The sequence below is a fragment of the Alosa sapidissima genome, chromosome 1 (assembly GCF_018492685.1).
Source record: "Alosa sapidissima isolate fAloSap1 chromosome 1, fAloSap1.pri, whole genome shotgun sequence".
In the NCBI taxonomy this organism is placed as follows: domain Eukaryota; kingdom Metazoa; phylum Chordata; class Actinopteri; order Clupeiformes; family Clupeidae; genus Alosa; species Alosa sapidissima.
Genome location: NC_055957.1, coordinates 857,501 through 878,640, shown reverse-complemented (window position 1 = coordinate 878,640; position 21,140 = coordinate 857,501). Strand labels below are relative to the sequence as shown.

General features: G+C 45.4%; 4 protein-coding genes across 11 annotated transcripts in view; 2 read left to right on the top strand and 2 right to left on the bottom strand.

Moving 5' to 3' along the window:
• Nucleotides 1-2,197: 2,197 nt before the first annotated feature.
• Nucleotides 2,198-5,424, bottom strand: isca2 (iron-sulfur cluster assembly 2). Its single transcript, XM_042086277.1, has 4 exons — nucleotides 5,326-5,424; nucleotides 4,669-4,846; nucleotides 3,226-3,341; nucleotides 2,198-2,763 (listed from the first exon to the last, which is right to left on the bottom strand). The coding sequence occupies exons 1-4, from the start codon at nucleotides 5,385-5,387 to the stop codon at nucleotides 2,589-2,591; spliced, it is 531 nt and encodes a 176-aa protein (XP_041942211.1). The 5' UTR covers nucleotides 5,388-5,424; the 3' UTR covers nucleotides 2,198-2,588.
• An 87-nt stretch (nucleotides 5,425-5,511) lies between these two features.
• Nucleotides 5,512-8,384, top strand: LOC121705409 (NPC intracellular cholesterol transporter 2-like). Of its 2 annotated transcripts, XM_042086382.1 has the most exons (5): nucleotides 5,512-5,621; nucleotides 5,913-6,045; nucleotides 6,590-6,697; nucleotides 6,781-6,953; nucleotides 7,866-8,384. In XM_042086382.1, the coding sequence occupies exons 2-5, from the start codon at nucleotides 5,964-5,966 to the stop codon at nucleotides 7,950-7,952; spliced, it is 450 nt and encodes a 149-aa protein (XP_041942316.1). In that variant the 5' UTR covers nucleotides 5,512-5,621; nucleotides 5,913-5,963; the 3' UTR covers nucleotides 7,953-8,384. The 2 variants fall into 2 exon arrangements, with proteins under 2 accessions (XP_041942316.1, XP_041942306.1); XM_042086372.1 differs by lacking the exon at nucleotides 5,512-5,621 and having other exon boundaries at nucleotides 5,630-6,045.
• A 1,629-nt stretch (nucleotides 8,385-10,013) lies between these two features.
• LOC121705376 (gsk3b interacting protein) lies at nucleotides 10,014-16,360 on the bottom strand. Of its 6 annotated transcripts, XR_006030779.1 has the most exons (4): nucleotides 15,204-15,275; nucleotides 12,368-12,610; nucleotides 10,331-11,773; nucleotides 10,014-10,287 (listed from the first exon to the last, which is right to left on the bottom strand). XR_006030779.1 is itself a non-coding variant. In XM_042086337.1 (3 exons), exons 1-3 carry the CDS (start codon nucleotides 16,296-16,298, stop codon nucleotides 11,615-11,617), a joined length of 414 nt encoding a protein of 137 aa, XP_041942271.1. In that variant the 5' UTR covers nucleotides 16,299-16,360; the 3' UTR covers nucleotides 10,014-11,614. The 6 variants fall into 6 exon arrangements, 5 of the variants coding, with proteins under 5 accessions (XP_041942271.1, XP_041942261.1, XP_041942276.1 ...); XM_042086337.1 differs by lacking the exon at nucleotides 15,204-15,275 and adding an exon at nucleotides 16,287-16,360 and having other exon boundaries at nucleotides 10,014-11,773; XM_042086327.1 differs by having other exon boundaries at nucleotides 10,014-11,773.
• Nucleotides 15,326-21,140, top strand: part of atg2b (autophagy related 2B) — a 61,390-nt gene continuing 55,575 nt past the window's right edge. Inside the window, exons 1-3 of one of the 2 annotated variants that reach the window (XM_042086047.1) lie at nucleotides 15,326-15,654; nucleotides 16,756-17,191; nucleotides 17,788-17,950. In XM_042086047.1, coding sequence (XP_041941981.1) covers nucleotides 17,030-17,191; nucleotides 17,788-17,950 — 325 coding nt within the window. In that variant the 5' untranslated portion in view covers nucleotides 15,326-15,654; nucleotides 16,756-17,029. The remainder of the gene's footprint in view (nucleotides 15,655-16,755; nucleotides 17,192-17,787; nucleotides 17,951-21,140) is intronic. The other variant, XM_042086055.1, reaches the window with a different exon arrangement.

Below are 21,140 nucleotides of genomic sequence, written 5' to 3'. Positions count from 1 at the left end.
GGACGTGATTTCATACATGCGTGAAAATATGAGGTGAGTGAAGTTGATTGTGTAGTTGTAGAACAAGTCGTTAATGCATGTTCATGTTCCTTCTCTCCTAGCAACGCTGTAATAGCCTACCATACGAAATCGCGCTTCATGTTTTTTTTTTTTTTTTTTTACCATCGCGGAAATAAACGTTGCGCGCATAACGTCGCGGTGACCATTACAGGACGTCCTCTCAAAGTCTCGTGGACGTCTTTTAGACCTCCCGAACAGAGGTCCGCGGGACGTAAAGGGAACCCTACACAATGTCGAGGAGGTGACGTTCGCCAGGGGACCTTTAGGGGACGTCGCCAGGACTTTATTTTGTTTACTGGGTTAGCGCAAGTTTCAAATGTCTAGCCGACTGCGTAATTTGTCATTTTCGTTCTAAGTTCCACTTTTCATGTCATGAATGTAACGTGCCTATGATAAGGCTTTGCAGTTGTCCAATATGGTCAATTTATTGTCTCAATTGTGTTTCATGTGACGCGCAGAAGCTACATTCATGCATTGTTTTGGTCCAGTTTAAAATGTTTCTGCAGAATTGGTCAGCTGTGATCAAATGCGTTCAATAAATTCCTTTTTAATGTAATAAATATAGCATGCCTATGATTAATGCTTGTGTGGTGTATCTAATCTAATCTAATCTAATCTAATCTAATCTAATCTAATCTAATCTAATCTTGGCCTCTTATGTTCAATCAGATTGGCTTTGCCCACCTGTTTTTTCTGTTCCCACCCATTTGAACATTTCTGGCTACGCTACTGTTAGAAAGGAAACTGATAAGTCAGTGTACTATTCCTACAAAACAACTAGATACTAACAATGTAGAGCAAGAATAACCATGTGGTGACACAGTTTCAGTGAGTAAGGATTCATTTTGTAATTTAAGAAGACACATTTCGCGGAAACATGAGAGTGTGCTACGGAGAGCAAAGAAAAACGTGAGCAATCTGAATATGCTTCATATCTAGTAGAAGGCTAAAGTAAAACTTGGATGCTAAGCCTGCATTCTTTAGGCAACTAATCCCACTGATCCCTTTAGTTTTAGGCTTATGTGTATTGACGTTGTCAAGCGTGTTTGTTGTTGCACTATCCGTGTCGCACTACTTTTTAAAATAAATGTTCTGAGTGAAATATATTGCCGTTGCTCTTAGTTCTTTGGGATTTAAGTTTTCTGTTTAAGGTGACAATTCGGCTTGTAGATTATTTCTCCCTCTTTTAAATTGGAGGGAGCATGGAGTGATTTCACTGCAGTGGGATGGTTTTTAAGTGGAGCAGGGAGCGAAATTGAGTCCTGCGTTTCTTGTACGGCTGCAAACGGGATTCACTCGCAGTTAACCAAATATTTCTTTATTAGGGCAGGGCAGACATATTTCTGGCTATTAAGTTATTTCTAAACCAGTCTACTAAAGTCTGTAGTGAAGTCTGTGTAGGGTTTTCCAGGCTCCATTTCTTTTTATGAGACACCCTGCTCACTTGAGACATCTACCGATTGTTTGGGTTGTTGCAGCGTCGTTGCAGTGTCACTGGAAAAATACAAATTAAAGTTGCGTGATCCCGCGCGCGGACCGCGAGTGAAGCTGGCCAAGTCAAAGCACTGCCCACTGTAGCCTAGGCTATGATATGAAAGATGTGAAATAGAAGCACAAAGCCCATTTTCCTTGACAGCGGTCTGTTATACTTAGCAACGGTCTGTTATTGAGAATTAGCAGACCACCGAACGTTGGGAAGGCCCTATTCAAGTGAATAGAGCATTCTGCAGCACTCTGAAGAGCCGTGTAATAATTGGTGTTACGGTATCCATTAATTCTACCAAGGGGAAAAATAAGACATGAAAGTCTTTTAAGGCCTTAATTTGACAATATTACATTTAAGACTTTTTCAATACTTTTAAGACCCTGCGGGTACCCTGTCCCAAAGAACTTGACTTCTCCCGATCTTCCATAGAATCTGACTGCTCTCTGGTGTTCCGTAGAACCTGACTGTTCTTCTGATGTTCCGTAGAACCGGACTGTTCACCAGTATTCTTCTAGGTGTTTGTAAACTCAGTCTGACGCTTTGCAACTTTCCAAAACTCCGTCTGTCTGTTTCAGATTGTGAGAGTTCTGCCAAAATGAATAACAAGGTGTTACTGAGGGATATTTGAACAAACATCAAATGGAGAAGTTGTTTATATTTCACACTTTAATACTTTAAATATATTTACACACTTTCATATCTACACTCACGTCTCCTGACATCACAAAGGACAGAGGCGGAGCTTAGTGATCACATCCAACTCTGCGTGCTCAGAGTTACTTCACATTCAGGACCCCGTACTTTACAATGCAGTGAATGTGCTGATGCCATTATGTTTATGTTTATTTCTATATTTCTATTTATTTCTGATGAATAGCTGAATAGATTAGAATTGAAGAAGAGCAGGTGCAGGTGGAATCACTCTCTCTTCTGCAAGGTGAGAGAGTACCAAGTCTGATCTGTGAAGCAGCGCCTGAAGACTGCAGGGGTCTCTCTCTCCGCGACCCCTCCGCAACGCTGACCTGCAGCTTGGGGTCAAAGGTCAGAGCTTGACGGAGAAGGAGGAGCCACACGAGCAGCCGTGGTCAGCCTGCGGATTCTTCAGCACCTGGAAGGACGAGCGAATCAGCTCCTGCGTGAAATCCACCGTCGAGCCCTTCACGAACTCCAGAGACTCCTGGTCCACGATCACCCCCACGCCATCCTGTTCAAACACCCTGCACACACACACACACACACACACACACACACACACACACACACACACACACAAAGATATTACACACACATTACACACCATCCTGTTCAAACACCCTGCACACACACACACACACACAAGATATTACACACACATTACACACCATCCTGTTCAAACACCCTGCACACACACACACACACACACACACACACAAGATATTACACACCATCCTGTTCAAGCAGCCTGCACACACACACACACACAAGATATTACACACACATTACACACCATCCTGTTCAAACACCCTGCACACACACACAGACACAAGATATTACACACACATTACACCCCCACGCCACCCTGTTCAAACACCCTACACACACACACACACACACACACACACAGAGAAGATATTACACACATTACACATTACATTATTGTGTGTGTACACTTGTGTGTGTGTGTGTGTGTGTGTGTGTACCTGTCGTCCTGGTTCCTGCTGTTGTCCACAGAGAATTTGTACTGAAATCCGGAGCAGCCGCCACCCTCTACTGAGATGCGCAGATACTCCCCCTTCACCAGGATCTCCCCCAGCCTCTACACACACACACACACAATATGACAGATACTCCCCCTTCACCAGGATCTCCCCCAGACTCTACACACACACACACACACACACACACACACAATATGACAGATACTCCAGCTTCACCAGGATCTCCCCCAGCCTCTACACACACACACACACACACACACACACACACACAATATGACAGATACTCCCCCTTCACCAGGATCTCCCCCAGCCGCTAAACACACACACACACACACACACTCAATACGACAGGTACACACACACACACACACACACACACACACTCAATACGACAGGTACACACACACACAGACACACACTCAATACGACAAGTACACACACAATATGACAGGTACAGGTACACACACACACACACACACACACACATTCAATGACAGGTACCCACACACACACACACACACACACAAACACACTCTCAAAGAAGGTTTCGATTTCCGGACATTTTGATGATATGCCGGTCAAATATCCTATTATCGCTTCATAAAGCAACACCAAAGATTTTTTTGGACCTTAAAATGTTTCCAAAATCGTTTCAGTGGTTCATCTACTCGTAACAGGGTGAACGGCACTTCTGCATTTGCTTCGCGGCCCTCTATCGGCTATAACCGCACTATGTAAGTTTGCCAGATCGGGTAGCGGATTTGTAGTTCGATGGAATAAGAATGAGACATAAGAAACTACAAATTTGACTTGCATCTGAAGTCGCAATACATCATACTTTCATAAATCATGCAACATACTCTACCTTGTCTGTGGACATGTTATTTGCAAAGCCAGTGCTGGATAAACAAATAGCGTGCGTGCGACAGAGCAAAAGTGCTTTGGTGTTGCTTTAATTAGTCAAGTTGAGGAAAACTGAAGGCAGGCGATGTAGCTTATGGAGGCAGGCTATGTAGCTTATGGAGGCAGGCTATGTAGCTTATGGAGCTGACCGCACATCTGAGGCTTCTGGTGTTACCGATTCACCATAATCCGTCTGGCCTCTCAAAAAAGTTTTTAAGGCTAGTCTGCCTGGGGCTGGCCATGTTTGAACCGTCTCACTCATTCGTTCGTTGTTTATAACAGACGTTTTAGGCGTGCACTTTATTTGAAATGCAGGACACAGAGCCCCCCCCCCCCCCCTTTCATTTTAACTTCCAAGCACAGTTCAAATTGAATTTGATATTAAAATACTGTTCTTGTATTCTTTAGCTCCTACAGAGGTTCTAGGAGAAACAAGTCAGAGGTCAGTACGTTCTGATCTATTTCTCTGAAAAGACTGGTGGTGGGCAGCTTTAGGCTCTGGGCTGATCGGGCGTTTCTCACCTTCACGCACGACTCGCTGAGCCGCACTTTGTCCTCGTACGCGGGCTGCGCGGGCTGCCGCTGGGCTGACGCGCTGCTGTACTGCGCGGCAAAGGTGGACACCAGCGGGGACATCTGAGAAGGCTGCACCAACGCCTTGCCCGGCGCGCCAGCCGCGTACAGAAGCGCTGAGGACGCTCTGAGGAGCAGATAAACGCTTTTAGCGGCCTCGTTAGCCGATACATCCTCTGACAGCACAATGTGCAGCGAATACTGGATGACGACATTATTATGTTATGTTAGCGCTTGGCCCGTTCATGAAAGTCACATTTGTTTACAGACAGCAGGCAAGTAATTACCATAACTTACTTTATGCATTAGCTGGGAAATATAGAATACAAACCAAGTTTCACTCTTCTTTTTCTACCACAGCATATTATCTGAACGTGTTAACGTCACCTTATACTATAGGTATCTTTACTTAAACTTGAGTCTTACAGTCATTATCTAACGTGACCACCTAGCTAGCTAGTGGCGTCATGATAGCTAATTTCGCACTGCTAATCCAAGAGAAGCTATGGAAACGGTGTCTTGTTGGGATCTATTTGCTTATCTATACATTGCAAAACACTGTACTTAATGCAGCTGAAAACAAGTTTAGGTCATTTCACAATTTACCTTCCGACGCTCCAGGCTTTTGACCTAGTAGCACTTAGCATTATGCCACGAACAAGTGACATCTTCTACAACAACAAACTGCTCTGGGCAGGATCAACGCTGTTGTAGGTTCCTAGCAATATGATTGGCTAAGAGAAACTTCGCATCTTTCGCTTCCGTTGTTAATGACTTATGTGATTGGGTTATCTCACGCCCATCACGACGGCGTTGCGTAAATGTTCGTCACGCTGCCTGACTCTGGATAAGCAGGAAATTGTTTGCTGTCGACGGTGGACTCTAGCGCGAGCTGTGGTGAAGTGAGTCAGCTGGAACATTTAAAAACTTATTTGTTACTTTAACAAGACTTAAATCAACGAGCTTTACATAGGCATTACTTATAGGCATTGTATAAGTTAACATAATTATCTCGTGATTGGATTTAAATGGGAATTGTGTGTGGCTTCCTGACAAATCCAGAAGTGTGTGGGCGGGGTGCGAAGTTTACTCACCTCAGTCATATGATCGGTAGCACTGTTTAAATATCACATCCAAAGGACAACTTGGGCCAGGTGTCATCTGAAAGCTCTGACTGCCGCATTGTTTCGCAGCTACTCAGCGAGTTCCTGTTGACGAGGGATTATTTGGAGCCGGTGTGAATAATGGCGATCCGCGAAGTTTGCGTCCTGCTGCTGCCTCTCCTTGCCCTCGCATACGCAGAGCATGTGAAATTTCTGGATTGTGGTAAATATGTTTAGCGTTTTAAAACATGGAGTGACTCACTTTGAAATACGTATATGCAGAGTCGCTCATTTATGAAAACTAAAGTGGTAAATAAATGCGTTTAATATATATTTCATAGCTTTGCTCGCTATATTATGGTTTAGTTTGACCTAAGCATTTGTGTTGTGATTTGTAACTTGTAAATACGTGTCCGCCTAACCAGGCATTTCATAAAAAGGTCACCACTGACGTATCCGTCTATAAACCTCTAGAATCTAGTTTCCAGCTGTATCTTTTAATACATGGGTCAGTGTAGCCTTCACCGGTATGATGCAGCCTACAATAGTTTCTTTGTTAAGCTTTGTTTTGCTTTTTTTAACGTTTTCTTGACCGGCAGAGACCTGTACCCTAAACAGTTAGGTTAACTCCATGCTGGGATACATTTGCTTCCTCTTTCTCTGAAAATAGATCTTCCAGCTGCAGCATGGTGAGTAATGTGTGTGTTTTTGTGGTGACTGACCTGACGTGTGTGTGTGTGTGTGTGTGTGTGTGTGCCCTCCTGCAGGTTCAGAGGTGGGTCGTGTGGTTCTGGTGGACATTCACCCCTGTCCCAAGCAGCCCTGCCAGCTGCACAAAGGCCAGTCCTACGCCGTTAACGTCACCTTCAACAGCGGTGAGTCCCCTGCTCTCCTCTCAGGGTGTGTAGCATCAGCCACAGCTGAATGACCCTTGAACTCTAACCTTTCACCCCTGCAGAGGTGTCGAGTCAGACCAGCAAGGCGGTCGTGCACGGCGTGATCGCGGGCGTGCCCGTCCCCTTCCCCATCCCCATCGAGGACGGCTGCGAATGTGGCATCTCCTGCCCCATCCAGAAGCAGGCCAGCTACAACTACGTCAACCAGCTGCCTGTGAAGACAGAGTACCCCAGGGTGAGTACCCCAGCCCCCCTAATGCCCCAGCTCCCCCTAATGCCCCAGGGTGAGTACCCCAGCATAACCACCACTGCAGTTTAAGTACCTCACTATAGACTCTAATGAGGAGACACACAAAGAATCTCCCATAGAAATGTATGGGGTTAGTTTGTAACGCAAACATGGCAGCCATCTACACATATTCCCCCCCCTTCCGCCACCAAAAGTTGATGTGTGAATACATTGTGCCAATTATGTGTTGTGATCTCGCAGCTGGAGTGAGTTTGGTGTCGTGAAGCCTTACACACGCGCAGTTCTGCCCCGAAATAGATACCCGATAAGTGGCCAAAATGCATTGCAATATTGCCACAGAGTGGAGGGACTTTGCTATAACTACCTCAGCAGAACTACCACTGCTGTTGAAATACTCCACCGAGAATAACAACTGCTGGTTGATTTGTATTGCAAAAGGAATCTGAAACGTGTAGCTGTAACTTGTCTTATCTGTGAAGTGCTGAACCAACTGTAACTTCCCTAATCTGGGCTCTCTGCTCTCTGACCTGATTCATGGTGAGGGGCAGTCATGTGATCAGTCTGTCATGTGACCACACTGATTCACTTCTCCCAAAGTTACCAAGAGCATAAAGGGATTCACCAATGGAATGAAATGGCACTAGTTCCGGACTCCTAAATAGGCGTGTCCATAATGTCAAATCATAAACTTTCTCTGAATAAGCAATAAGAGGAAATAAATATAATTTGTGTACTGTTTTATTGTCGTTACTTGTGTGTGATGCCAATGAGACACTCGGACATGGACATGGGGTAAATAATTCATCGTTGGGAGTCGGCTCCAGGAAATGACCCTGTTCTGAATCGTCTCTTAATCAGCCATCTCTTCTCTCTGTTCTGCATCTCTTCTCTCTGCAGCTCAAGCTGGTGGTTGAGTGGGAGCTGAGGGACGACAACAACAAGGACCTGTTCTGCATAAAGTTCCCCGTGCAGATCGTCAGCTGAGGCCACGGAACGCGCGGAACGTTTGGTTTGGGAGACTGAAGGGCTCACAGTTTTGTATGATCAGATATTTTAAAATTTCAGCTCTTAATTTTTATTTTTCACTCGTAGATTTTAACAGAATCCTTCTTTACATTGTGTTGATTATGGTGATGTAACTGATGACGTGTTACTGTTTGCACACATTCTTGCTGCCAATCCGGAGTGCTTGATCCTCAGTGACGTGTGTGTGGTGTCGTTGTTGGAATCAATGCACTCTTGTTCACTAGTCTGTTGGTCCTGAATTTTAATGGCTGTATGTTTAGTTTGTTTGTTTGTTTCTCTGACTGCTGTGTAGTCAGCATCATCACGAGGATGTGTGTCTGAAAACCCTGCCACTCTGTTTTAATTAAGACTTTTTACTTCCATTTAATAAAGAATTCTGCTACTTTTGAAGCTTTGGGGGATTTTGTTGTATTTTAAAGTCTAAGTCAAACACGCACGTACAAAACTTTTGCGTCATAATATTCTTCCACAAACAGAGCTGTCTGAACGGAAACCTGCACAGTCAGGACTGGAGGGGTGTGTGTGTGTGTGTGTGTGTGTTGTAACTGTAAAAATGATCTGTACAAGTAATTGTCAAAATTACAAATATGCCCTACACTTACAAATCTATTCTACGGGTACAGATCATTTTTTCAGCCATTACAAATATATTCTACAATTACAAATCAATATTATATGCACAAAAAGTTGTCCTATAGTTACAAATCTTTTCTGCAAGTGCACAGACTTTTGCACCACCTTAGGGATGAGAAGCGCCTCATGTATTGTGTGTATCAGAATTTGTAACTAAAACTGATTTGTGAATGATTTTAAGCATTACTCGTCCTTCACTTACAAATATATTCCACAGTTGCTGCCTTTCATACAGCATAATACATATGAGACACTTCTCATCCCTAAGGTGGTGCACCTGCAGAAAAGATTTTTGTGCGTAGAATATTGAATAGATAGATAGATAGATAGATAGATACTTTATTGGGGAAATTCAAGAATGTGTAATTGTAGAATATATTTGTAATGGTAAAATATGTTTACCTGTAGGATGATTTGTAGCTGTAGAACCGATCCGTACCCGTAGAATAAATTAGCCTACAGCATTGGGCCTACAGGATAGCATTAGCCTACAGCATTGGGCCTACAGGATAGCATTAGCCTACAGCATTGGGCCTACAGGGTAACATTAGCCTACAGCAGAGATATGGGCCTACAGGGTAGCATGAAGTTCACCTACAAAAAAGCTTCCATCTTTAAGATCCGGTATCTTGCGATTCTTTTCCTAACGTGGGGGGGGGGTTTGAATTATCGCACCTGTTAAACTCTGCATTTCAGACTTCTTCGTCCCTGCCAGACGTTTTGCTCAACACACTTTTGTCCTCTGCCTTCGAGTGGCTCCTGTGATCTTTGGTACGTTAAGATGGCAAACTTTGATTTTTGCTACCCTAGAAGAACTAACTTGCAATGCAACTTCAATTAACACCCAGATCTCCTTATATGGGCAAAGATGGCAGCTTTGGTTCCTTTTTGCAGGCGAACTTCAGAGATCTATTAGTGGGATGCCTATGGGCCTTAGGGTAGTGTTACAGGGTAGCATTAGCCTGCTACAGGTGGGATGGCTATGGGCCTCAGGGTAGCATTAGCCTGCTACAGGTGGGATGGCTACAGATGCTTCTGTACTTGTACTCTGCACAATGACAAAGTTGAATCTAATCTAATCTATAGGTGGGATGCGTAGCTATGCTGCATTGGAAGCTGTGGACTGGTGAGGTGGGATGAAATCTCCTAGAGAGCAGTTGGTTGAGTGAGTCGCCTCTTCCCTCCCTCGGTCACTCTGCATTGTGTAGCGTGGAATGATGGACGCCACAACCAACCTTTATTTCACCGTTTATTACTCTGTTTATTCCACCGTTTATTACTCTGTTTATTCCACCGTTTATTACTCTGATGCTGGAAAGTACAATGTGAAATGTGACTTCATAGCTTTCCCTCCAGCTTAAGTAGGAAATTGAAACCACAAGTCCGTTGGAAATACACCATTTTAATATTATCAAGCTGTCAGCAATCAAACTGCAGTCAGCAGTTGCAAAGGCATACAGTCATCACACGGAACTGGACCACACACCCTCAGGAACATAGCAGAACCGCATCACAGAACATCAGGAACATTAGCAGGGTGTGGTCAGAGGAACACAGCAAATCACATGCACCCACTCGCTCGCTCACACACACATCAAACAGGCTGCACACTAGAACAATATAACAATGCTAACCTGCTATAAAATATAACAATGCTAACCTGATATAAAATATAACAATGCTAACCTGCTATACAATATAACAATGCTAACCTGCTAAGGACAATTTTTTTTTTTTATAGCGGTTATAGGTGAGCAGCTGAGAAGCATAAGAGACTAGATCACCATGACAATCACCATAGCAACTTAGCAGTTCTCTCTGTTAAGAAGCATAAGAGACTAGATCACCATGACAATCACCATAGCAACTTAGCAGTTCTCTCCGTTAGATCCCCATGAGATGCCGCGTCCACAGGGCCCTGTGTGTGTCGCTACAGTTGTCCTCTCCGTTAACAGCACAGAGCATGTGCTTTTCATTCAGGCCAGCTGACCGTTCCTTCAGGGCACTGGAATGTTCCGTCATTCTGCACTGAGTTGGGAATTGGGCAGGTGAACTACCTGTGTGTTTGCGTGGGGGACACAGGCAAACTGTGTGTGTATGTGTGTGTGTTTGCGTGGGGGACACAGGCAAACTGTGTGTGTGTGTGTGTTGAACAGATGTCAGTTATTACAGGGCCAGTCTCCCAGGAGGAACTCCGTGGAGTTAGGGGAAATCAGCTCCCATAATTCCATAGGGCCGTGACATCATCTCTCTCCCGTTCTACAAAACATCTGCATAGACCCTAAACATCCCCCAAAACATCTGCATAGACCCTAACCCTAAACATCTGCATAGACCCTAACCCTAATCCTAACCCTAACCCTAACCATTCCCCAAAGGCTGCAGGGCGTTCCAGACATCTTATGTGTTCCGTTGTGCAAACTGGACACACCGAAGCCTGGGGGAGGAAGTGGCTAGCCTGGGGCAGGAAGTGGCTAGCTGCGGGTGCATGCTAATGGTTAGCTGTGTTTGAAAGCATCAGGACAGGTTTCTGTCTCATTCCTCTGATATTCATGTTTCAGGCAGAAGTTTAATAAAGCTGGTAGATGCATAGAAGTCCACCTCCTCAGTCGCCATGATGTAGCAGTGGAGAGGGAGAGCCAGCGGCAGCAGCAACCCCTCCTGGACAAGTGAGGTAGCGGCAGCAGCAACCCCTCCTGGACAAGTGAGGTAGCGGCAGCAGCAACCCCTCCTGGACAAGTGAGGTAGCGGCAGCAGCAACCCCTCCTGGACAAGTGAGGTAGCGGCAGCAGCAGCCCCTCCTGGACAAGTGAGGTAGCGGCAGCAGCAGCGGCAGCAGGTATGTGAGCGCAGGCCGCAGTGGTGCTGGGGGTGGAGATGGTGCTGGGTGGAGATGGTGCTGGGTGGACTTCACTCGTTCTGTTGGATCCTCGGCAGGTGAGTGCAGGGTGGAGATGGCGCTGAGTGGAGATGGCGCTGAGTGGACTTCACTGAGCGTTCTGTTGGAGCCTCTCCAGCCTCCGCAGCAGCTCGTTGCCGAAGGCGTCCCTGTAGCCTGGGCTGAGGGAGTCCAGCAGAGAGTAGACCGTCTCATGGTGCGGCCAGCGCTGCGACTCATCCACCTGGTCAAAGGTGCGACCCACCACCTGCGGACACTCAGGTCACTATGTTACTACACACACACACACACACACACACACACACACACCTGCATTGCCACAGTCAGGTCACTATGTTACTACACACACACACACACCTGCGGTGCCACAGTCAGGTCACTATGTTACTACACACATACACACACACACACACACACACACACACCTGCAGTGGCACAGTCAGGTCACTGTGTTACCACACACACCACACACACACACACACACACACACACACCTGCAGTGGCACAGTCAGGTCACTATGTTACTACACACACACACCTGCAGTGGCACAGTCAGGTCACTATGTTACCACACACACCACACACACACACACACACACACACACACCTGCAGTGGCACAGTCAGGTCACTATGTTACTACACACACACACCTGCAGTGGCACAGTCAGGTCACTATGTTACCACACACACCACACACACACACACACACACACACACACACACGGTGCCACAGTCAGGTCACTATGTTACTATACACACAGGCACACACACACACACGCACACACACACGGTGCCACAGTCAGGTCACTATGTTCCTACACGCACGCCCAGCGTCCTCACCCGTAGCCCTGCCTCGCTGAGCTCTAGGCAGTAGCGATCTCCCTCGCGCGTCTCCACGTTGATGTAGGCCGTGTCCGAGCTGCCGCTGAGCGCCTGTGAGACGGCCATGTGTGAGACGGCAAACATCACGTCGCTGACCACGGCTTCTGCCTCCAGCCGCATGTCCTTCACGTCGCCCAGCTGCACGCTGCTCTCCTCCAGCGGGGCCTTGGGGTCCTCCAGTTTGTAGTCCACTTCCATCGCCTGCGCACAAATCAAATACAGACTTACACTACCTCCAGACCGCTGCGCTCCTCTGACGAACGACGCCTAGCTCTACCACCGGTACGCTCAAGCCAATCCAAACTTTTCTCATCTGTTGTTCCTCGTTGGTGGAACACACTGCCAGTTCCTACAAGGGCAGGGACATCCTTTTCCACTTTCAAAAAACTCCTGAAGACCCAGCTCTTTAGAGAACATCTACTCTCATAGCAACACTTACAACAAGTCTTACTGATCCTAGCACTCACCAGCCTTCTTAAACTGACAAGTAACTGTTAAAAACAGCACTTACCGACGCACTTACTCCTACTGTACTCTAATGTTTTTTTTAAACTGTCCTAAAATTGTGAGAATTGTTCTAAAACTTACTGTTTACCATGTTGTTAGTCGCTTTGGTTAAAAAGCGTCAGCCAAATGTAATGTAATGTAATGTAATGTAATGTAAAATGTGTGGACTATGACTAATTTCATTATTAAAAATTAAGAATAATTGATAAAAGGGAAAGTTTTATAAACTCCACTGGAGCAAATCAATCATGTGACTGACGTTACAAATATTTTTTTTGTCATTAGAGAAGATTATATTCTACAGTGTCATTAGATTAGATGAGATTAGATTCTACAGTGTCAACAGATTAGATTAGAATATATTCTACAGTGTCATTAGATTAGATGAGATTAGATTCTACAGTGTCAACAGATTAGATTAGATTAGATTCTATGGTGGCCGAAAGTTTCAAACGACCTGCAATTTATGACAACACAAATCGTTAGAACACTTGCATATAGACAAAACACAAGCAATCAATTTGACAACACATGCACAGCATTTAGAAAATGATTCGTTTTTATCTTACTGAAGTAGATGAACTGCACTATTCCTTATCCTACACTGCCACCTACTGGTTACAAAAGGCAACAACACAAGTAAATATATGGCTACACAGTGTTTCCCACTGAATTTAATTCTATTCGTGGTGTAGGTTTGCAGAATTAACTTGAATGCAACAGTTTTTAACAAATTAGTGCAGCGGTTATGATTCTAACCAGATTTAAGCACAATTTAGTACAACCAGGAAAATCATTGTGTGGTGGTCAATGTTGATATTGTGGTGGGTCGCCACAAATAAGTCAATGTATGGGAAACACTGCTACAATATCTTGGAATGGACAAAAAGGGTTGAATATTTCCAAGTGTGAGATTGTATCTCTCCATTAATGCAGTGATACACTTATGAACAATATTCTGATAAAACGAATCAGAGGAAGACAAACAAAGTACCGTGTAATGTGAGAAAGTGATATGTTTTTAGTGCAGCCATTAGATATTAGTGATATGTTTTTAGTGCAGCCATTAGATATTAGTGATATGTTTTTAGTGCAGCCATTAGATATGAGTGATGTGTTTTTAGTGCAGCCATTAGATACTGTATTAGTGGCTGTGTGCGCTATTTTGCTTCAAGTGTGCAACATCTAACTCATTGGCGCCAAGCGTGTCCAGACGTGTTCAAAGTATCCTCCAAAAACACTTCCATTGTGTTGTCTGAATTTGGTTTTGTGTTGTCAATTTGCAATGTGTTTGTCAATTTGTAGCACGTTTCTGAAATGTGTATTGTGTGAACTGGCATGCTGCGCATGTGTTATCAAATTGATCAAGATGTTTTCTTAATTTGCTTGTGTGTTGTTTATTTGCAAATGTTTTATCGATTTGCATGTGTTGTCATAAATTGCCGGTCATTTGCACCCGTCAGCCTACTGTAAGATTCAACTTAATTGTCATTGTGCAGAGTACAAGTACAGAGACAACGAAATGCAGTTTGCGTCTAATCAGCAATGCAAAAAGCATAAAAGTGCTATAAGATATACAGTAAGGACAGGTGGTGCCGTATAAACAGTAAAAGACATATAGACATGGTGGTGTTTGCCACTTAAGGGCCACCGTAACAAACGTAAATGGTGTATTATTAAGTTTCAATTTAACTGTCCTTTGCACATATTCATAAAAATGGAAATCCATTCTGTAACCAAGTCAGTCACATGACGGACAAGCCCATTGACATGCCACAGTGGAAGGTTGGGTAATGTACAAATATGTCCCATATCCATGAGATTAAAACCAGCTGCGCATGCATTCCCCTCACCCGACATGCTAAAGATAAACAGTAGCTACCCAGATTGTTCTGGAAAGTTTTATGTCTTGTTGGTAAGACAAAACAGAGAACGTTTACAGATACAACTAAACCAGCGTTCGATTACAGTAACGTTACTTCTTAATGTTATTCTACCCGAACAAAACGTCAGCTGCAAAACATTATTCATGTAACGTTAAATACCTATCAAGGTAGTGCTAACTGTAAGTAAGCAGTCTTACCTTAAGCTAACACTAACTGCTGTTAGCGGATAAAGGCTTCAAATATGTATCTGTCTATACACCACGGAAACAAGCGTAGGCGTTTTCCTTTGAATACTGTTTTACAAAAGGATACTGACATGAAATTAACCTAATGTTACTGCGAGACGTGTCATTAAATCATCACTGTATCTTTTTAAGTCGGTTTGTTGACAACGAACTTACTTCCTCCGGATGTAATCCACAGACAAAGGCTTCTATGCATAGACATATTATGTCTATGCTTCTATGCATAGACAGTTCTATGGGCGTAACCAAAATCACACTTCCGGCTCATGTCAGAGAGCATCATTGATGCGCGCCCTTTACCCTTGGAGGCCAAAATGATGATTAGTGGAGGCTTGGTGAGGTGATTTATTTCAGAACACACTTTGGAAATGTAAAAGTCAAACGTTGTAGAGAGAAATGCCCCGGGAGTGATATAAGACAAGAAACACCCCCCCTTCTCTTCATTCCATAGCGTCCACACTCCAGTCCTGAAGACGGCGGTAATTAATGGGATTTTCACTGCAACATCCGAAGAAGAGGGGAGCATGCGTGCGGGCGTCTATGGTGTTCAGTTACGCGGCTGTGTGCGGAGTCATGAAAGTGTTTGTAAACAATATAGACACAATCGGTGAGATATGTTCATTCTTTTAGTGCAGTGTCAATATTTTTGTAGATTTTGTATGGATGAACTAACATAATGATTCGTATATACTAGATGTCGTTATTTAAGGAAACTGCAGTTGCCGTTAACGTTGTTTTTAAAGGGTGCCTGACAATGTTATTTGAGGCTTCATCATTGCTCAACATGTTTCGTAGAGAGGTGACTTGAACGAGACAGAAAACAGTATTTTGTTATAACGTTGTCTTATCCAAAATATCTGTGTGTGCTGTTAAAACAACTAGGTGTAGATCATTAATCATAGCATCAGTGTTATAATAAAGTATTCCGATAACGGTTGGTACGTTAGGTGGCTAACTTAATTCATTGTTTGGTAAGGATTAAGCCAGGAAGACCGCATAAGGATAACAGCAACGTATCGATACCTTAGGTGGTGCTGTGGTCGTTAACTTAGCAATTTGCTGCAGTGTCGGTGCACTCGAATAGCTAACAGTAATAACAGCGCCTTCATCTCAATGTTTGCTAACTTGCCATCATCTGGTCATAGATCTGCTTTAGCTGGCTGGCTAGCAGAGACCAAAGGAACGACCTACCTAGCAGTTGTAAACAAGGTGAATTGCTAGGCTGCTGGCTTACATTACCTTGGTTATCATCTGAGGTAGAGAGGTGATGTATTGGTAGCTGGTGTACAGGTAGAGAGCTAAGCACCATTTGCTGTCCTTGGTATAATCAGTTACCCCGTCAGTTAGGATAATGTTACTCTATTTCAGTTAAACCCAACAGCTGACTGGTAATGTAGAAATTTTCCTGGAAGCTATATTCAAGCCTGCGTTAGCCAGATGGTTTGAATAGGTGACTGCACTTTGCCTACCGAGACACTGTGATGTCCGATCTACAGCTTCCAGACCTTCATATTATGGAAGGAAAATGTGTGAATGACATAGCAGTCAGTATAGTATTGTCACCAATAAAGGGAACATACAGTATAGCGCATTAGACCAACAGACAGAAACATGTCAGGTTTAGTGGATTGCTTTAGTGTTCCTACTAATGGTGTGTGTGTTGCAATAACACATTTTCCTCTCTATTAAATATTATCTTGGATTGCAGGTCCTCTCTTGCCTTGGATGTGGCGCATTGCTGCTGTTTTCTCTTCTCCGACCTGCTAGAAAATTACCGGTCACCTGCCTGTACACTACTGGGATGAGGCTGACCTCCGGCTCAGATGGCGACCTGATCGTAATCATCCTCAGGCGGACTGTCTGCAGTCGCATCGAGTAGGACGGTGTCTCACCGAGGCTGCTTGAGGTGTTGGTGTGTTGCTCTATTGATCTGGGCCAAACCCGAACCCTGACTCAAACCCCGGCCTCCACCATCAGACACAATGCCCTGGCCGTTCTCCGAGTCCATCAAGAAGCGGGCCTGCAGGTACCTCCTGCATCGCTACCTGGGCCACTTCCTCCAAGAGAAGCTGAGCTTGGACCAGCTCAGTCTGGACCTGTACCAAGGCACCGGCTCACTGGCGCAGGTGCCGCTGGATAAATGGGTGAGTAGGGCCTCCTGGCGCAGGTGATGATGGGTGAGTAGGGCCTCCTGGCGCAGGTGCCGCTGGACAAATGGTTGAGTAGGGCCTCCTGGCGTAGGTGATGATGGGTGAGTAGGGCCTCCTGGCGCAGGTGCCGCTGGATAAATGGGTGAGTAGGGCCTCCTGGCGCAGGTGCCGCTGGATAAGTGGGTTAGTAGGGCCTCCTGGCGCAGGTGCCGCTGGATAAATGGGTGAGTAGGGCCTCCTGGCGCAGGTACTGCTGAATAAATGGGTGAGTAGGGCCTCCTGGCGCAGGTGCCGCTGTATAAATGGGTGAGTAGGGCCTCCTAGCGCAAGTCATGATTGGTGAGTAGGGCCTCCTAGCGCAAGTCATGATGGGTGAGTAGGGCCTCCTGGCGCAGGTGATGATGGGTAAGTGGGGGAGTAGGGCCTCCTAGCGCAGGTGATGATGGGTGAGTAGGGCCTCCTGATGGTGGGTGAGTGGGTGGGATAAGACAAGGCTGGGGTCCTGTCTGGTGCTGGTGAGGTGTTGATGACCAGCGTGCTGGTGATGGTGAGGTGTTGGATGACCAGCATGCTGTTCTCTCTGTCCCCAGTCTCTGAATGAGATCCTGGAGTCGGCGGAGGCGCCGTTCGAGGTGATCGAGGGCTTCATCCAGACCATCTCGCTGACGGTGCCGTGGGCGTGTCTGCTGCAGGACCACTGCTCTCTGGAGGTCCGCGGCCTCAGGGTGGTGTTCAGGCCACGCCCCCGCGCAGGTGAGACACACTCACCTGGATCCAGCAGCTCAGGGCAGCGAGCGCTGCAGGTGCAGGACAGTAAGGGGGTGCAGGACAGTAAGGAGGTGCAGGACAGTAAGGGGGTGCAGGTGCAGGACAGTAAGGGGGTGCAGGACAGTAAGGAGGTGCAGGTGCAGGACAGTAAGGGGGTGCAGGACAGTAAGGAGGTGCAGGACAGTAAGGGGGTGCAGGACCGTAAGGGGGTGCAAGACAGTAAGGGGGTGCAGGACAGTAAGGAGGTGCAGGTGCAGGACAGTAAGGGGGTGCAGGACAGTAAGGAGGTGCAGGTGCAGGACAGTAAGGGGGTGCAGGACAGTAAGGAGGTGCAGGACAGTAAGGGGGTGCAGGACAGTAAGGAGGTGCAGGTGCAGGACAGTAAGGGGGTGCAAGACAGTAAGGGGGTGCAGGACAGTAAGGGGGTGCAGGACAGTAAGGAGGTGCAGGTGCAGGACAGTAAGGGGGTGCAGGACAGTAAGGGGGTGCAGGTGCAGGACAATAAGGGGGTGTAGGACAGTAAGGGGGTGCAGTAAGGGGGTGCAGGACAGTAAGTGGGTTCAGGACAGTAAGGGGGTGCAGGATGCTGCTGCTGATCTATAAGGGGGTGCAGGATGCTGCTGATCTATATATATATATGATATTCACTAGGTGGCGCTACACAACAAATATGTGGGGTGCAATGATGTGGTTCCAAGTAACCAATTTATGACATGTGATATGCAGTGCAACAATTAACAAGTTGACAATTGACAAGTAACCCAAAAAACTCCTTTCAGCCTGATGAATAGTCTTAGTGACCCTTCTGCCCTAATAGAGGTCCACAACTCCATGATGACCCCCTGCCCTAATAGTCTTAGGGAGGTCCACAATTTCAACATGATTTCAACACATTTCAAGTGCGTTAAAATTGATCACATGCCACCAGTGTAATAGCCATTCTGTTGCCAGATGGTGGCGCTATGCCAAATATGCATTGTGGGCATGAAATATCATCTTTACCATAATAATTAATAATCTGTGAAGTGTGAGCCATGTCAAACAACGCGTGGCAAATGTATCACACTTCCTGTTTGTATATGGCAAGGTATGTAAATTCATCATATGGCTATTTCAGACACTTTCACAACACTTTAATTAGGGCTGCTTTGGCCACGGACCTTCAGCAATCTTCAGTAGGCTACTGTGTATGGAACGGTCTAGTGACGCATTTCATGGATGCACTTTTTGACATGTCAGTTAGCCTACTCATTTGCACCACTGGTTAGATGTAAAACTGCATTTCACTTGTGCAGTGACCATAAAGTTGTATATATACACTAATCTAAAAACTCCGAAATATGAACTAAACATGAATAAAATCTTAGTAAAATAAAAATCTTCGGGAGGGATTGGTCATGCCAGTGAGTAGGCTGAAAGGAATTTTTGGGATAACTTGTCAACTGTTCCATTACATATCACAAAATGCGTGCCATAAATCGGTTACTTGTAAGCACATTATAGTATCCTACATACATATTTGTGGGCAGCCGTGGCCTACTGGTTAGCGCTTCGGACCTGTAACCGGAGGGTTGCCGGTTCGAACCCCGACCAGTAGGCATGGCTGAAGTGCCCTTGAGTAAGGCACCTAACCCCTCACTGCTCCCCGAGCGCCGCTGTTGTTGCAGGCAGCTCACTGTGCCGGGATTAGTGTGTGCTTCACCTCACTGTGTGTTCACTGTGTGCTGTTTGTGTTTCACTAATTCACAGATTGGGATAAATGCAGAGACCAAATTTCCCTCACGGGATCAAAAGAGTATACTCATACTTATACTTGTGGTGTAGCACCACTTAGTGTCAGTGTAAAACGTCACATCCTACAGGAAGTGAGTAAATGTATAAAACAAATAGCACACAGATCAGATATGAGCATTTGATGCATGCACCACATGGGACTGCATTGTTGGATTCTGAAATTCTTTTGATCCGTCGCCCCCCTGCCGGACTGGACCCACCGAAGGGAGTGTAGGGCGGACACAGTTTTCTGTGAATATCTCGAGAACCTAGGGCCTAGGATGACCACATTCTTTTTGTATGTTGGTCTCAAGGGGCCATCTCAACCCATCCCATAACCACTGACGTGTTCAGAACTGCACAGAATTTAACCTGTGGGGTCACTATGACACCCTCTGAATGCATGCTGAGTTTCGTGGAATTCCGTTCATGGGGGGGGCCATGCAATAAGTAAGGGATAATGGATGACACGCTGTTCGACTATACAAAGTTAATACGAAGCGGAGGGCCGTTCCATCTAGATAAGTGTATTGTTCCATTGTCCTGCTTATTCCACTGTTGCCACTTGCATTGTGTTCATTTCCTGTTATAATGTAAACGTTTTAATCGCTAAAACTGTCTTGTTTGTAGAACTACTTCTGCAGTGTAATGTAGTGTAGTGCAATGGTTCTTAAACTTTTTGTCTGGCGACCCCACAAAAAAGTATGGCGAGGTCTGGCGACCCCACTTTCCCCAAACCCAAGTCCTTACTCAAATACCCCCCTCAAACGTTAACAACTAAATCAAGCAAAAACTAGAAAGCAAAGTAATTTGTTTTATTTACTCCATATGAACAAGAACCGAGAAAACCAAACAATCACGATTAAACAAGTGTAGGCTGCCGCCATATCAGATCAGAGCGCTATGTGCGTAGCGCGCGCGCGCACACACACAAGCACGCACGCACACACACACACACACACATGCAGCATTAGGCCTACAACGTTACATTAATTATATTTATGACAATAACAGTATTTTTTTATTTCCCTTTTCTGGTTTACTATCTTTAACAATTTCAATGGGAAGGGTGGGCATGCTTCCGTGAACATAGCAAGTTAATTCTAGGAGGAATGCTGCATACGGCGACACAGAGATTTTCCTCCACGGTGCTGAGCCGACATCTGTATTTTGAGATGTCATTTCATTTTGACAGGTTTTAAGCTCTTATTCGCCAGAACATCGCCGCAAATCACACATTGTGGGTGGTCAAGGTTATCTTTAACTTGGCAAGTGAATGCATATTTTAAAAATTCTTTCTGATAAAGCCGACGCGCCGTTTGTTCTTTTTTATTCTCACCGGCCGTTAGACTTGTCCCATCTGAGGATCATGGAGGAGTAGACGCACTGGTAGATGCCACTA